General features: G+C 54.7%; 2 protein-coding genes across 7 annotated transcripts; one reads left to right on the top strand and one right to left on the bottom strand.

Annotated features, from left to right (window-relative positions):
- The first annotated feature begins 1,233 nt into the window (after positions 1-1,233).
- On the top strand, positions 1,234-7,286 carry NUDT17 (nudix hydrolase 17). 4 transcript variants are annotated; one of them, XM_030327781.2, is made up of 8 exons: positions 1,234-1,557; positions 1,777-1,960; positions 2,205-2,230; positions 2,359-2,451; positions 2,697-2,795; positions 3,016-3,152; positions 3,531-3,685; positions 3,786-7,286. In XM_030327781.2, exons 1-8 carry the CDS (start codon positions 1,366-1,368, stop codon positions 3,875-3,877), a joined length of 978 nt encoding a protein of 325 aa, XP_030183641.1. In that variant the 5' UTR covers positions 1,234-1,365; the 3' UTR covers positions 3,878-7,286. The 4 variants fall into 4 exon arrangements, with proteins under 4 accessions (XP_030183641.1, XP_030183638.1, XP_030183639.1 ...); XM_030327778.2 differs by having other exon boundaries at positions 1,237-1,557; positions 3,449-3,683; positions 6,203-7,286; XM_030327779.2 differs by having other exon boundaries at positions 1,237-1,557; positions 3,536-3,683; positions 6,203-7,286.
- Positions 3,920-13,757, bottom strand: PIAS3 (protein inhibitor of activated STAT 3). 3 transcript variants are annotated; one of them, XM_030327775.2, is made up of 14 exons: positions 13,616-13,757; positions 10,494-10,911; positions 10,251-10,335; positions 9,978-10,028; positions 9,640-9,730; positions 9,004-9,138; positions 8,655-8,760; positions 7,992-8,065; positions 7,700-7,860; positions 6,439-6,572; positions 6,190-6,358; positions 5,890-6,023; positions 5,662-5,699; positions 3,920-5,091 (listed from the first exon to the last, which is right to left on the bottom strand). In XM_030327775.2, exons 2-14 carry the CDS (start codon positions 10,906-10,908, stop codon positions 4,825-4,827), a joined length of 1,860 nt encoding a protein of 619 aa, XP_030183635.1. In that variant the 5' UTR covers positions 10,909-10,911; positions 13,616-13,757; the 3' UTR covers positions 3,920-4,824. The 3 variants fall into 3 exon arrangements, with proteins under 3 accessions (XP_030183635.1, XP_030183634.1, XP_030183636.1); XM_030327774.2 differs by lacking the exon at positions 13,616-13,757 and adding an exon at positions 12,902-13,010; XM_030327776.1 differs by lacking the exon at positions 13,616-13,757 and adding an exon at positions 11,133-12,186.
- Between the last annotated feature and the right edge of the window lie 1,283 nt (positions 13,758-15,040).

Raw genomic sequence — 15,040 nt, forward strand, 5'->3', positions numbered from 1 at the left:
TGACACGGGGCTCGAACTCACGGACCGCGAGATCGTGACCTGGCTGAAGTCGGACGCTTAACCGACTGCGCCACCCAGGCGCCCCTTCTCCATGGTTTCTTAAAAGCAATTCTAAGTTTTCTCTCTCAGTACCATGGGTACATGATTCATCTCAATGTAATTTGTCCCAGTAGCTTCAGTTCATTTAAAGCAGGTAGGTGTTGTTACAATCTCTTTAGTTTCCTCTTACCAGTGTCCGTTCTAATTCATTAAGATTAATGAATTAGTCTAATTCAACAGTCAATTGCCAATTCATTGCTAGCCATTATACTGGATATAATATACAAAGATAAATATGATACCGTCCCTGCCTTCAAGCTACTCACCATCCTTTACTGAGCACCTGTCAGTGCCCAGGACTGGGCCAGGCTCTAGGGATACAAAGATGAATATGCCAGTATAGCCTAGTGGGAGGAAACAAATAACAAGGAAATAATGAGGGCTCTAGTAGAAAAGTATTTTACACAAAGAGGTAAGGAAAGGAACCACAGAGAAAGTCACAATCTCTTTTGAATGATGAGGGTTTGCCAGGTGGAAGGGGAAGGGGGTCCCAGAGGGAAGCAGAGCTTGGTTCCAGGAAGAACTGCAAATAGGATGTGACTAGAAAATAGGGCATAAATCCTGCCAGAACTGAGGCTGGAGAGACGGGCAGGAGCAAGGGGTGGTGGGTCCTCGCTATACTGTGCTTAGTAGGTTACCTTCTGAGCCATAGGAAGCAAGATGATTAGGTTTGTGTTTGAGAAAGATCACTCTGGAAGCAGCCTAGAGAATGAAGTAGGGGAAGGACTATTTTGGAGACTTGGGATAGTATCTCAGGCAGAACATAAGGAAGGCTTGGACTGGAACAATGGAGGCTGGAGAGAGAGACATGGATTTGAGAAAGTTTAAGGAGGTAGAATCCGCTGCATTGGGTTGGCATTTGAGTGAGAAGAAAAAGGGAAGTGTCAAAAATGTTTCCTGAGTGTCTGGCGAGGAGTCTTACGCAATTAATTCGTGGTGGCACCTAGTATGGGACGTAGGTGCGCGCAGAGCGACCGCGGGCGGCTGATGGTTCAGCCCTTGGCCGGCGGGATTGGACACGTGAGTTGAGAAATCAGTCTGGGATCACTCTTCTAAACAGAGAAGAGGGGAAGAAAAGGGAAGCTGAGATTGAGAGGTTTTCTTCTTTGTCTCTTAGTAACTAACATTGCACCCGTGGCTCATCCCCCAGGGTTCTGCCTAAACGTCCCGGGGCATTTGGCGGAAGCTTTCTAGGTCCCGACCCTGCGAACGCTGGACCAGCAGAGGGCGCCAGGTGGGCCGCGGCCCCAACCCCAGGGCGGCGTTATGGCTGCCGCGCGGGTGCTGCTGCTCCTGTCCGGGCGCGCGGAGTCGCCGAGCTTCGCCCAGAGTGTGTGTGGCCTCCTGGGCGCCGGGCCAGGGCTCGGGCCGTGGCCCACGCACTGCGGCTTGAAGCGAGGACGACTCGTCCTCTCGGACGGGCCATTCCCAGGCTCCTCGGCCAGGCTTCCGCTCCAGGTCGGGGGAAAGGGGACCAAGGGGAGGAGGGGGCCCCAGGAGGGGGGGAGAGGAGCAGGAGTGAAGAATCGAAGGAGGAGACCGGGGTCGGGCGGGAGCTGGCGTGAGAGGCCTGGGGTGCAAGTGTCGCCCCGACTCAACCTCCTGCCCCGTCGCGCGCTGTCGCCCGACTTTTGCCCCAGTTCTGAAGCCTTAACCCGAACGGCTCCCTCCCGCCAGCGACCCCCTTTCTGCCCTTTTGCGGCCCTGGACCAGCAGCTCAGGACTCCGGGGGCCGAGCTGCCCAGCAACCGAGGTGTGGATCTGGGTGTGGCCGTCCTTCTGCAGTCCAGCGACCAGTCTGTCTTGTTAACGCGCAGGACACGCACCCTCAGCGTTTCTCCCAACCTCTGGGTACCCCCAGGTGAGTGCCCCGAGGACAAGATCCCAAGTCCAGGGAAGAAAGTGGCCCTTCACCCAACAGTGTTATTCCCAGTTTTCAAAGGACAGAGAAACAGGCCCAGAAATGTGGTCGGTCCCCTTTTCACGAAGGATCACAACGGCATCAGCGCCCATGGGAGGGAGTAGTGTAAATAGTGTGGGGGGGTGGGGGGGTGTCCCCGGCCAGGAACACCACCACTTACCTATCGGTCCCACTGTTGTCGCAGGTGGGCACGTGGGACTTGATGAAGAGGTAACCGGACTGCTGGCCCAACCTTCACCCTGCCCGGAAACCCGAGACTGGGGCTGCCTTGGGTGTGGGCCGAGGGGCTTGGAGGAGTCTGGCACCTGCCCCTGTGACCTGCCCTTTGTTGCTCCCAGCTGTTGGACGGAGGGCTGCGAGAGCTTCAGGAGGAGACTGGACTACAGCTGCCCCACGGCCAGTTCTCTTGGGTCCCTCTGGGGTTATGGGAGGTGAGACAGGAAGGTGGCAAAGGTCCCTTCCTATTTAACTAAGAGCCCTTAACAATTTCTTCTTAGTCCTACCTGCCTTGGCCCAGGGGAAACATTGGGGACCGGGGGGAGGGAATTGGAGTCCCCAAATCCACAGTCTCCACCTGGGTCCCTCCTGCACCATCTCGACCCTGCACTTCCTCAGCTGTATTTACAGTCTCAGAAAGAGACAGGAAGTTCTCACTTTTGCTGTATTCTTCTCTTAGTCTGCCTACCCTCCTAGGCTGAACTGGGGTCTCCCCAGATACCATCACATCATTCTCTATCTACTCGTGATCTCCTGGGAGTCACAGCAGCAGCTGCAGGTAGGGCTGGTGGTGCAGGAAGGAAATGGGGGCCCAGGAGTCCATGCAGACTGGTTCTGTGACTAAGATTGGGGGGGGGGGGGCAGAGATAACCAAGAAATCCAACAGCCCCTGTCCCTGCCCCAAGTCTGTCTCCTTTCCACCTGTGGGTAGGCTGCAACCAAGAACAGGCCTCCCAAGAGAGAGGCCATGGCTAAGGGACCTACATGTCTGGCCCCAGGCCCGAATCCAACCAAACCCAAGTGAGGTGAGCGCCTTTATGTGGCTGGGACCAGAGATAGCAGCTGCCGTGGCTGCTGCAGAGGATGGGACAGAGACACTCACACATCTTCCCCGGGACCTACCACCCTCTGTCCTGTAAGTAAGAGCTTCTGCCTCACCCCCCAAATACCAACACATACGCGTTGAGAAGTTCCACTTCTCTCCCCTCCTCAGGAGGGAATGTTGCGTGGTGAGGGAGATTGAGGGAGTGGGTTGGTCAACTGATCATGAAGAGAGCACACAAGATCAAAGACACTGTCCATCCGAGTCCAAGGGCTCCTGCTCCGACTGGTTAGCACGGACTCCCACTCTCCCGAGGGTTCAGGTCCTTTACCCCCCCTTGAATCTGTTCCTTCCTGTAAAATGAGGTCAACACCCACCCACCCACCCAGCCCTCTCCTGCCATGGCGGGAGGATTCGGTGAAGTGGGCTAAGCCACAAGGCACAGCCCAGACAGGAGCTGTCACCATGCAGTACAGTGGAACTAGGGGAGGACGAAAGAGCTCGACCCCTGGCCTTGCCCACATCCACGCTGCTGCGGACGACCCCGACCAAAGCAGAAGGCAACGAGAGGGTCAGCGCTGGGACCAAGTTTGCCCTCAGGCTCTGGCTGCAGCATCTGGGCAGGTAAGAGTAAAGCACTTGGCCCCGCAACGTTGGGCTGATGGGCCGAATGCTCCACGGGGGACAGGAGGGAGGAGCTGCTCCTGGAAGTCCTCTGGGGGACACCCCCACCACCCACCCCCACCAGGGCCTGCAAGCAAGAACGGAACCTGGGTCCCCTTCCCCCACTTGCCCCAAACCAGGGATCTGGAGAGTGAGGTGTGGAACTCCCTCCCCAACCCCCCTCCGAGACATTCACAGAACATTCACAACCTTTATTGTGGATAAGAAGTTTGCTACAACTTTGGGAATAAAAAGTAAAATTACAACGTAGGTCTTAAGCCCCAGAGGAGCCTGAAAAAGGAGAATGGGGAGAGCATGAAGTCCTCCCACCTCCCAGAAAAGGTGCAGAATGAGCCAGACCTAACCCTGGGGCCACGGGCCTTTAGAAGCTCATGGCCCAAGCTGGTCAGCATAGGAAACACTGTGCACTTAAATATATAAATAGAGAGAGACCCAGGCAATAGGCTAGGCCCTGCTCCCAAACCCCTGGGGATCAGAGCTAAAGCCTCATCTCCTCCGCAGTCACACTGGGAAGTAGGAAGCAGGGGAAGTCATCTTTGGAGTATTTTGGTTTTTCTTGTTTATGTACAAAAAAATCTGCAACCCAAAATAGAGTTCTCTGTCCATGTGTCGGCCTGTCTTAGCTTCTCCACTTGTCTGTCTGGCCGAAGAGAATGGAATGGACATGAAGAGACCATGGATGTGGGGAAGGAACAGAACCATAGGTTTGGGGAAGAGAGAGCTCTAGAGGACAAGAGAAAGGCCCCTGCCCTCCACCCCACCCCTAGGCTCTAGTGGATTCAGCCCTTCCCCCAACTCACACCCCATCACACACGTGCCTCCCGCTGCCTAGGTTAACATACCCAAAGGAATGTGCCAACCATCTAAAGAACATTTCCAAAAATAGAACCCAAATGTCCTTAAAAAGAGGTTAAATATTAACCCTTTGGGTGCTGGACTTGTCAGGCAGAGATAAGGCCCAAAACAGGCATCCATGAAGGTCTTTCTGGCCTTTGGCCAAAGCCCCCTGAGGGGTTGGAGTGGCCAGGGGTCTGGACCCCACAGCACACTTGCTCAGTGAAGTTTCCATAATCCAAGGGACTCAGTCCAGGGAAATGATGTCTGACCGGCATCCAGTCAAAGAGGGACCCGAGGACAGGGGTCCCGCATGCCCCTCCCTCAAGGCCCCCCCAGGGGCCACAATGCTACTGACGCGGCCAGGAGGGGGTGCTGGAGTGGTGCTGCGGTGAGAGCTCCCCAGTGTGGGGGCGAGTGGGCCCAAGAAGTGGGAAGGGGTCCCTCGGTACTGGAAGAAGTGGCCAAGGGCATCCTGTTCGTCTAGCGAGGTGATGACGGAGGGACCATAGTGCTGGGAGGAATCAAGGGCACAGTTTAAGATTTTCTCCTGACTTCACCCGGCCTCCCAGTCACTCATCTCAGAAATAGCCGGGGATAATTCAAATCCTCCGGATCCCAAGGTACCCTCTGAGAAGCAGGAGAGATTCTCTTTCTTTCCCCTGCTTCCCCATACCCTGCCCGATTCCCTGCCCTGAGACAGCCCCTCCATCTTGCTAGGTTCTTGGCCTTGTGGGCGTCTGAAATGTGTGGAATGTCCGGCCAGGGCAGGCATGGCGCTCAACTGCACGTGGGTGTCGGGGGGAGGTTGTGTGTGAATAGTCAGGGGCAGGATTCTAAAAACTCCGGAGACAGGACGGTAACAAGGGATCGAAGAAGACATGGGTGAGAATCTGAAGAAGCACCAGTGGGGCCTGGGAGGGAAATAAAGTGCCCACACCCTCCTTAGGCCCCCCAGCTCCCACCTTCCCTCACAGAGAGGCAGATTTAGTTCTCAGGGGAAAGTGAGGGGGAGGGGACCCGTCAGTGCCTAGATAGGAAGCTTCAGAGATCTGAGATCTTCATGGGACAAGGGACCACTTACCTGACTCTCAGTCTGAAGGAAAGAAAATAAATCTAAACCTGGTAGGAAAAGAAAAATCAAAATCAGCCTCCTATCTGACCCCTTCACGGCCCCCCCCCCCCCAAAAAATCCTTTGGATTGTAGCCCTTTGCAAGACAGCCAGAAGGCTTTGAAAAGGAGCAGGGGTTCTGATCTGCTTCCAAGGGCACATGGGGCAGGGCAGAGCCCACCCTGTGGTCAGTGTCCTACCTTGGATATCCGCCCCCAGTGGGAAGGCAGGTGGGTACTCATGTAGTGGGAGACTGGACAGGAAGTCCCCGCCCAGTGTACCCACGGCAGGGCTCCGTAGCACTGAAGATGGCTGGTGACCAGATGTCAGGACTCTGTGAGGAGAGAGGAGGAGCTGGGCAGCCAGCGAACGACAGACGCCCTCACCCAGCTCAGCTTCCTGAGTCCCCTCTCTGCCCCAGGGTTTGTCCAGTGATCAGAAAGCATTTCTGACTTCTTTCTCTGCCCCTTCTGCTGCGGACTCAGCCTATTTCCTCATACCCTTTGCTTCCAGGTAGAGCCGGAATGGCAGCCGAGGTGACAGGACAGTGCTTTTTGGTCGGGGGCAGGTCCTCCTCATCTGATGAGCTCTCTATTGTCAAGTCGATAACTTCAACCTTCTTCTTACTCTCTGATGGATTGCCCTCTTGGACTGGGCTGTACTGGAGGCCTGTGGGTGGTAAGAGGACTGTGTCTCAGAGAAGAGGCCATCCAAGACTCAGTTCGGCTGGGGGACAGGGGGTCACTCACCATCCAGCCCATACCCTGGCGGGGGGCAAACCTCAGATGCCTCCTTCTTGGGTTTCATTGGGCACCAGGATCCATCTTCCATGAACTGTATCTCATCACAATCCGAACAGGAATTAAGTATCTCCATGAATAAGCTGGGGGAAAGGGGAGATACGGGAATTCATGAGGCTGGGAGATAGCTGGGAACAGTAGCCAGGGAGTTCTGGGACTCACCTTCCTGAACCTCAATTTCCTCATCTGTGAAACAGGGATATTATTCACCCCTACTCACCTCTCTTGAGTTGTCAGAATCAAGTAAAGTATGTAAAAGAGCTTTGCAAACTTCAAATGCTACGTTTTCAAAAAAAAAAAAAAAATACATTCTAAGCATGTGTTTCACATAGTACTTGTGACAAGACAAAGGAGCAGAGATATAGAACTTCATAAGTCTTCTCGATGAGGGCCATAATTTAGGCTCTGGAAGGGGGTTAGGACTAGCTAGATCTGCACATCCAAATCTTCAAAAGAACGTTTTGCCACGCTCAGTGAGAGGTCAGGTAGTTGTTATAGGTGTTATATTGTAACAGTTCAATACATTGACGCCGCCACTTACTAACAATTATAACTTTGAGCAAGATAATCTCTCTAGGCCCCAGCTTTTTCACCTGTAATGACAATATCCATCTCACAGGGTTAATTATGAGGATTCAATGAGATGAGATATGCAATGTGCTCAGCATGATACCTCATGCAATAAATCCTCAGTGGTGGAAATATACACAGTCGACCCTGAACAAAACGGGAGTTAAAAGCACTCACACGCAATCAAAAATCCATGGACATGACCTCACACACAATCAAAATTCCATGGACAACTTTTGACTCTCCAAAACCTTAACTACCAATAGCCTACGGCTGACCAGAAGCCTTACCAATAGCATCAAGGGTCAATTAACACATTATTTGGTATATTATGTGTATTACATACTGTATTCTTACAATACAGTAATCTAGACAAAAGAAAATATTAAAATCATCAAAAAGAAAAATACCATTTATATTTACTGTACTGTATTAAAAAACCCCATGTATAAGTGGACCTGTGTCGTTCAAGGGTCAACTGTATATTATAAAGAGGATAAATTATACGTATACACATAAAGGGGTGGATAGGTTAAGAGCTGGGCTTCGTGGAGGGGAAGGAAGCCATCTTGATCTGTCGATGAGAGGGTTCCTAGTGGATGTCGAAGGTAAAAGGAAGCAGAATGCAGAGCGGCCCTACCCATCAATGATAAGAGATTCATAAGGAGCCTTCTTGTCGCACACAGGACATGTCCACGTTGGCTTCTTCTCATTCATCTGTAGATAAAGGGCAGCATCGAAGCTCTGCAGGTGGGCGCAGGTGAGGGCACGACAAGGGACTGTCAGGCGCATCTTCCCTAGCTGGGAGGAGACAAGCGCTCTGGTCACAGTCCCTACATCCCGGGAAGCCTCACTCTAGTAGCCCTAGGAGCCCTCATCTGGGTCCAGAGTTTAGCCCCACCCTCCTCCCTTCTCATCTCCCTTGTACCCACCGGGCACATGAGTGACACCCGGAGACTTGTAGTGGCCACCTCACTGTCCGGGTCAGCAGTCAATTTCTCCTTGACTGAAACAAGAATGAGGCCAGAGCCATGGGGTCAGCAAAGCTGGAGATGAAGCCTGGGAGGTGGTGAGGCCAGAAGCAGATGGTTCTGGCTGAGAGGCAGCTGGGCAGAGTGCCTCTGGGGACCCATGGGATGTCACATGGGGGTGGTCTTTGGAGGCCAGTGGAAGATCACATGAAGACTGAGTGTCAGGGAGAGATTTCCCTGACCCCAAAGATGCTTAAATATAGCTGGGTGACACTTTGGCAGAGATGACTTAGAGGGAACTGAAACATCAAAAGAGAGTTAGATTAGATGATCCTTAAGACTCTTCCCACTCTCAAGCAGCCATATTCCAGCAAGGCTGGAGGCACGGTCTGTGAGGTGCAAAGCAAATGTATAACTGAGAGTGACAGGGTGTCACTCAGTGCCTGGGAGTGGTCTGACTTCTCAACCATGAAGATCGGTAAGGGGATGAGGGGAGGGTTAGGGTTCACGTGAGAGGTGAGGTATATTGTCACAGGTCAGGTATGGGTTTGGCGATAAAGGCTGGAGGACCAGGAAAACTTGGATCCAAATCAGAGTGGTAAAGAGGGGCAGGACATTACTCACTCAGTGCCCGAGAGTGGTCTGGGTTCCGGATACCCTTTGCTCTGAGTTTTTGTAGGAGGGTCCCTGCAGTCAACTGCCTCACCAGGTATACAGACAAGGAGTAGTTCTACTTGGAGGCAGGGGAGGTAATTAGCCTTTGCTCTGCACATCATCACCACCACACCACCACCATCATCACCATCATCATCACCACCACCACTCCAACCCTCTGTCCCGTGAGGACCAGAGACAGCGGGTTAAGACAGAACGACCCATAAAGAGGAAGATGTTTCCCTAAACCCAAGACACTGGATGATTCCCCCTCACGCCCTGCAGGCTTCTCCAGGCTCCCTGCCTCAGCCTTGCTCACCCGTCCAAACTCAGATGACCAGTTGACCACGATGGTGTTGGGAACAGTGGCCGAGAGTCGAGCCAGGGGTGTGATGTTGATGGGGCGGCTGGGCCTCTTGGGCTCAGCCCCATTCTTGGTAGGGGGAAGATAACCCTGGAGAAAGGAGGGACTGGTCAAGACATCTTATCTCTCAGGTTACTCACGTCTTGGAAGGAAGGCCAGCTCACTCGGTGACCAAGGAGATGGGGGCCCATTCGGTGACTCCCAAACCCAGAGCACTATCTAGGGCTGTGTGTGGGGTTTATTCCTGGGGAGGAAGGAGAGCTTATTCATTGGCCAGGGAAATAGGAACCCACACATGAGTTCCTGAGCAGAAAGAATAGGGACGCCCCACTTCTTCCAACTCTCAGCTCTGAGATCATCACTCCAGAGAAGTCTTCCCTGTCCTTTGGGTTGAATGAATGTCCCTCCTCCAAGTTCTCCATCAACCCTGTCTTAGTATCCTCTAGATTATATTGATCCATCAGTAAACTGAGTCCCTATGATGTACCAGGCACTGTGCTAGGCATGTCTCTTTCATAATAGGTTTGCAGTTACCATTCAAGAACTGAAACAGGGAAGAGAGAACTGCTAGAAGAAGGGGAGAACATTTACCGGCAGGGGGCACAGTTTCCCATTGACCTTGACAAAGAGGTTGGGGGGGAAGTAATCTTCCTGGGGGCAGCTGGTCTCACAGAGACAGAACCTGGTAAGAGATGAGAAAAGATGAAACAGCAAGGGAGGCGGTTTCTTGAGTTGCAGCTGGTGGAAAGGCAGGGGACCTCAGTCATTCAGTCATGGATCTCTGTAGCCCTCAGCATCCGACAAAAGTCCCAGGGTTGGGGTGGACACAGCAGAGCAGGGCCATCCTCTAGCAGGATCTATCATACCCTTATTTCATTCCCACCCCCCAACAGGAGCCCAGCAGGGAGGGATGGAGAGGATCAACTCACCTTAGCTGCACCTGTATAGTGTAGTCACATTTGGCTCCTGGCAGAACCTCTCTGTGACAAGAAGGAGAGGGAGACATGTCAGGATGTGGCCCCCGGAAGGCAGGGCTGAACAGAGACACAGAAAGTTAAATGTCCCAGGGACAGAGAAGAGACACACCAGAGAATGAGAGACAAAGCAGGTGCAGAAGGATGGACAGGCAGAATGGGACAGAAGAGGAGAATGTCAGAGGGCAGAGTCTGGGGGTAACACCCAGGATGCTGGGAGAGATGTACCTGGAGGTGAGAATCTGCTGCACTTGTTGGGGTGTGAGGGCAAAGGTAAAGTGTGCCTCTTCAAACCGCTGGCTGGAAGTGGACGCTGGGGACACAAAGGGGCAGTTATTCTCCAGCCCATGCATAGGCAGCCACAGAGGCTGCCCCTGTCCCAGGCTGCCAATCCCACGGAACTAAAGCCTAAGAAAGGCCCGGGCAAGAGGCATGGAGTCAGGAGGAAGGTGGAGGAAGATAGAGCCATACCGAGGGTGGTGGGCCGGATGAGCTCCCCATAGACTTCATAGAAGGGCAATGGTTTCATGGTGACGTCAGGGTGCACGGGCTGGGGCAGAGGGGGGTGAATGTCCACTTCACGCTTGGGGCCCAGCAGCGGGCCAGGGGCCAAGAGGGCCGGGGGAATGGGAGCTAGTGGACCAGGGGAGCCGACAGGAGGGGTGCCGGGGGGCAGAGAGAGCAGGGAGAGATCAGAGGGCCCCAGGGTCTTCCGGGGAAAGCGGCGGCGATATAGTTCTTTGATCTTCATCTGGACACTGGGGGCACAGCTGGACTTGAGGAGGTGCAGGGCCTTGGCCAGGAGCTCGTGCTTCCGTCCACTCTTGTTCCGGCCAGCAAAGCCGAGCAGCACCTGAAGCTCAGACACCCGGAAGCTCATCACCATGTGCTGTGGACAACACAGACACTTCAGAATCCTGCCGCGGATGCTGGGTCTGAGCTCCCAAATAGGCAATGCCTCTTTCCGCCCCCCGCGCTCATCTGAGAGACACTCCGCAGCCAGTGGGTTACTGCCAGACAGCCACCCTGGCCAAAGGGACACCTCAGTCCCATTTCAGCAACCCTCAGGTCAACCTGACCCCCAGTCCCCCAGAGCTGCAGTAACCCTACCTCCCTATGCCTGTAAGTTGGCCAGGTGGCGCAGGGGGCAGACAGTAAGTCATCCACAGGCACACCTCTGAGTCCACTACGGCCTCCTATCTCCATCCCCGCCTTGAGCCTAGACACTCCTTTAAGCTGCTTATCTCCTCTCCTGCTCTTTCTCAGAATCTCAGACCCATCCTAGCTTCCTGGGAAGAGGCTAGGAGACAGTGAGAAGGAGGGGGAGGAGAGGATTCAGGCCAGACAGCCCCACAGGGAAGAAAGGGGGCAGGTGGCTGGAGGATTGTGCCCCATGGTACACCCCTCCCAACACCTCAATCCACCTCAGCTGTTTTCCCCAAGCCTCTGAAGCTTCTGTGGCCAGGGTTTCCAGGTCAGGGTTCAATGACTGTAACTCCCCCAAATCCTTTCTAAGCATCATTTACATAACCACTGCTCTCTCGGGCCTGTTTTTCAGGGAGGCAGATGACAAAATCTTGGGGCAAAGGGCTTCCTAGTAAATCACTGAGTCCAGGCTGCCTCCTTGTTTACCTGTTTACTCCATCTGCCAGGAACTAATATCCTGTTTCTCTCCTACATGGAGAACGTTAAGTGATCCCCGCCCCCCCCTCCCGCCCCCCTGCCTAGTGGTGGAAGAGGAGAGGGCAAAACTAAGCAGAGGCCCAGGGAGGATGAGGAGAAGCCGTGGGGCTCCTGAGCCAGGGTGCAGAATCCAAGTTCCCCTAAAGGCAGCTGGGCCCAGGGGACTAGACTTCAAGCCCGCCAAGGAGTACGGCTCCATTTCAAAAGGCAGAACAAAGCCAGGAGGCAGGGGGATGAACCCAATGGTTTTTTAAGGTTCTGTGACATGTCCTCGGATATGGTTACCCTCAAAGACCGTGTGGCAGCAGGAGGGCACAAGAAGCTTTCTCCTTAAAGGACGCCCTCCCGTGAATCTCTGGAAGACCTTGGCATGGGCAGGCCTTGCTAGCCCTCCACAATTCTCCCGCTCACGGGGGGTTTTATGGTTTCAGACCCCTTTTGAGGAGTGTGATGAAAAACTTGTTCTTATACCCTTCTCCCACCCTTATTTCCTCGGTCCCGTTTTTATTTCTCCATTTCCATTAGCTTTGTCAAGGACCCCCCCCCCCGTTCCTATCGCATAGTTTCACACTCCTCTACGCCTCGGCCCGAAGCTTCGATTCACGCAGGCAGCACCTTCCCCTCAGCCTCCGGGATGCTTCGGCCCCACCCCTCGATCCAGGCGCCCGCACAGCCCCGCCCCCTAGGTCTCAGCCGCCTACTGGTACTGCCCAAGGCTCGGAACCCAGGAGCAGCCCCAAACCTCCATCCTCTCCGCCGCACCTCCCCGAGGAGCCTCCCGTGCATCTATCTGCCCCCCAGTCCCATCCCCACATCTGCCCCCTACTGTCGCATCTCCTGGCCTCGATCGGCTCGCCCCCTAAGCCTCTACAGCAGCTTTTACCCCTGGCCCTCCTCCCACCTCTGCCCCTACTGCCAAACCCGACTTCTACCCCACGTCCCCGCCCCCTGAGCCTCGGCCCCCAACAGCTGCAATTCCCCTCGGCCCCACCCCTACATCTGCCCCGCGGCCCCGCCCCCGGAGCCCCGCCGCAGCCCGGTCCTCGCCCACAGCCACTTCTCTCCCACCCCCAGCAGCCAGTCCCCGCCACGTCTCCAGCCCCCTCCCGAGCCCTCAGCACCCAGTCTCGGTCGCTTCCCTGACTCGGCGTTCCGCCGGGCTCAGTCCAGATGGGGATGGGGGAGGGGGCCGGTACCTTTAATTCGCCCAGCTCCGCCATCTTGAGACATCGCAGGCGCCGGAGCCGGAGCCCGAGCTCAGGCCCAGGGACCGGCGCGCAACTCTCCACCCCGGCGCCGGCCGCAAATGCCGCCTGCTCCGCCCCGTCCGGCCCCCTTACACCTCCCCTTCCCGGCCCCGCCCGCCCGGCTCCGGACAGGCCCCAGCCTCAGCCCCTCCCTCCGCTGCTGGACCCAGCCCCTGCACGTCTTTGGCCCCAGTGCAAGACCGGAGGGAGCGGAGCCTGAAAGATCGCGGGGTTCCCGGGGGTACCGAAGAGGAGGCGGACCCGAAGTGCCTGGGGGAGGGGGCTCTGCCACGCCAGAGTTGGGAGGGGTGAGCTTTTAGAGAGCCAACACTACTTGAAATATGGAGGGAAAGTATCGAGAACTGCTAAATCTAAGAGAAATGGGGGAGGGGTGAAGAAGTTGGAGCGAATACCCTCATCTCTCTCTCTCTACAAGTTTAACCAGCTAAAGTCAAGAGTTCTACCAACTCGGGAAATGGGCGAGATCTGATCCATTCCGGAGAAGCTATGACTAGTTGTGACTAGTTCAGTTCCAGACGGCTATTCTCAGTACTTCGCCCCTACCCCCACCCCTCCACCAGCCAACTGCAGTGTTGCTCGTGGTTCTGCCGTAGGACTCCGGCTCGGCAGCAAAAAAAGTTTGGTTCGATGAGCGGGACTTACCAGCACAGTTGCAGGGAGCGGGGAGGGGGCTCGGGAAGCTCGGAGGGTGGGCTGGGGAGGTGGGGGGAGGGGGCCCCGCGCCGCTCCCGCGGTCTACAAGGCTGGAGGTCTGTCCGGCAGCTGGACGCTGCAGCCGCAGCTCCGCCCGGCCGGGAGCTCCGCCCGGCCCAGCGCTGGGGCTCGGGCCGCCCCCTCCGGAGCGAGCCCGCCAGGGCTGCCGAGACTGAGGGAGGGGGAGGAGTCTGAGGCGGGAGAGGGAGGGACTCCCAGCGGGCGCTGAGAGATTAACTCCTCGAGTGAGTGGATCCGAAGGTAGGACTTTCTTGAATCTCATCCTTCTCACTGTTGCTCTAACCCCTTGCCCCGGTGTACCGGGATGGAGTCATGCTGCAAATAAGACCGGGGCGGAGGGGGACCGGGATCTGCCTGCTTAAAGAGGTTCGTACTTGGAACGAGACTCTTCTCCCTGGGGGAAAGCCTGAGCTACTAGAACCCTAAGTGTACCTGAGCTCTAACTCTCCCTGTAGCCCCTCACCCCCTACCCGAATACGCAGACTGTCACCAGAGACCCCAAGCCCTTGGTGTAGCTGAAGGTAAGCAGCGGGGAGGATTTCTTACCCAAAAAAGTCATCTCTCTTCCCCTCTCTAAACTACTTACTCTTCTTCAAAGCCTCTGACCTTTCAGAGACTTCCATGCTCAACCAAGCTAATCACTCATGCAGGTACCAAGAAAGCACCAATTTTAGGGCCATTTACCCAAATTAGATACTGGGGGAACTCATAGCATATTATAGTGAGTTGGCTGGGACCTAAGCGACAATGTGATTTGTTCAACAAACATTTGAATGGTGTTCAGAGGTCGTTAGGTGCTGAGGACATAAAAAGCCTTGCAGGACCTCTCAGTCTAGCAGCCGCAGCAAGACAGTTAAACCTATAATTGGCAAGGGGCGGCAGCGAGGCTCAGTCAGATAAGAGTCAGACTCCTGATTTTGGCTGGGGTCACGATCCCAGGGTCATGAGATGGAGCCCCGCATTGGGCTCCACCCTGAGCATGGAGCCTGCTTAGGATTCTCTCTCTGCCCCTCTCCCCTACTCGCACTTGCTCTGTCTCTAAAACAGACAACAAAAAACACCCATAATTGGCATAAAATAGTACTTTAATAAATAATATAAATAATCCTCTCATTTAGATTAAACCTTCAGTATAATCATTCCCTTGAGACCCCACCCAAACCACAAGAATCAAGGTACCAGCCTACCAATATCCCCAGATACCTGTTGAATTGGACCATTACTGACTACTTTGTGGATTTCGTTCTTAGGGAAGATGTGCACCCTCTCCTGACACTCAGGTTCTTTCCCTGCTGTTTGCTGCCAGCAATGGTAAGACCTCAAGCTGAACTCAAGCTTAAGTGCTTGGTTCTA

This window comes from Lynx canadensis, chromosome C1 (genome assembly GCF_007474595.2).
Source record: "Lynx canadensis isolate LIC74 chromosome C1, mLynCan4.pri.v2, whole genome shotgun sequence".
Lineage (NCBI taxonomy): Eukaryota > Metazoa > Chordata > Mammalia > Carnivora > Felidae > Lynx > Lynx canadensis.

What these genes read in the sequence shown, in the direction of transcription:
- NUDT17 (XM_030327778.2), top strand. Translation starts at nt 1,366, where the DNA reads ATGGCTGCCGCGCGGGTGCTGCTGCTCCTGTCCGGGCGCGCGGAGTCG. An exon ending in AGTCACAGCAGCAGCTGCAG is followed by an intron (nt 2,796 to 3,015) that starts GTAGGGCTGGTG and finishes GTCTGGCCCCAG; the next exon opens with GCCCGAATCCAACCAAACCC. An exon ending in TGGCTGCAGCATCTGGGCAG is followed by an intron (nt 3,684 to 6,202) that starts GTAAGAGTAAAG and finishes CTTTGCTTCCAG; the next exon opens with GTAGAGCCGGAATGGCAGCC.
- PIAS3 (XM_030327776.1), bottom strand. Translation starts at nt 11,228, where the DNA reads ATGGAGATAGGAGGCCGTAGTGGACTCAGAGGTGTGCCTGTGGATGAC. An exon ending in CAACTTACAGGCATAGGGAG is followed by an intron (nt 10,912 to 11,132) that starts GTAGGGTTACTG and finishes TGTTGTCCACAG; the next exon opens with CACATGGTGATGAGCTTCCG. An exon ending in GCTCTACCTGGAAGCAAAGG is followed by an intron (nt 6,024 to 6,189) that starts GTATGAGGAAAT and finishes CTCTCCTCACAG; the next exon opens with AGTCCTGACATCTGGTCACC.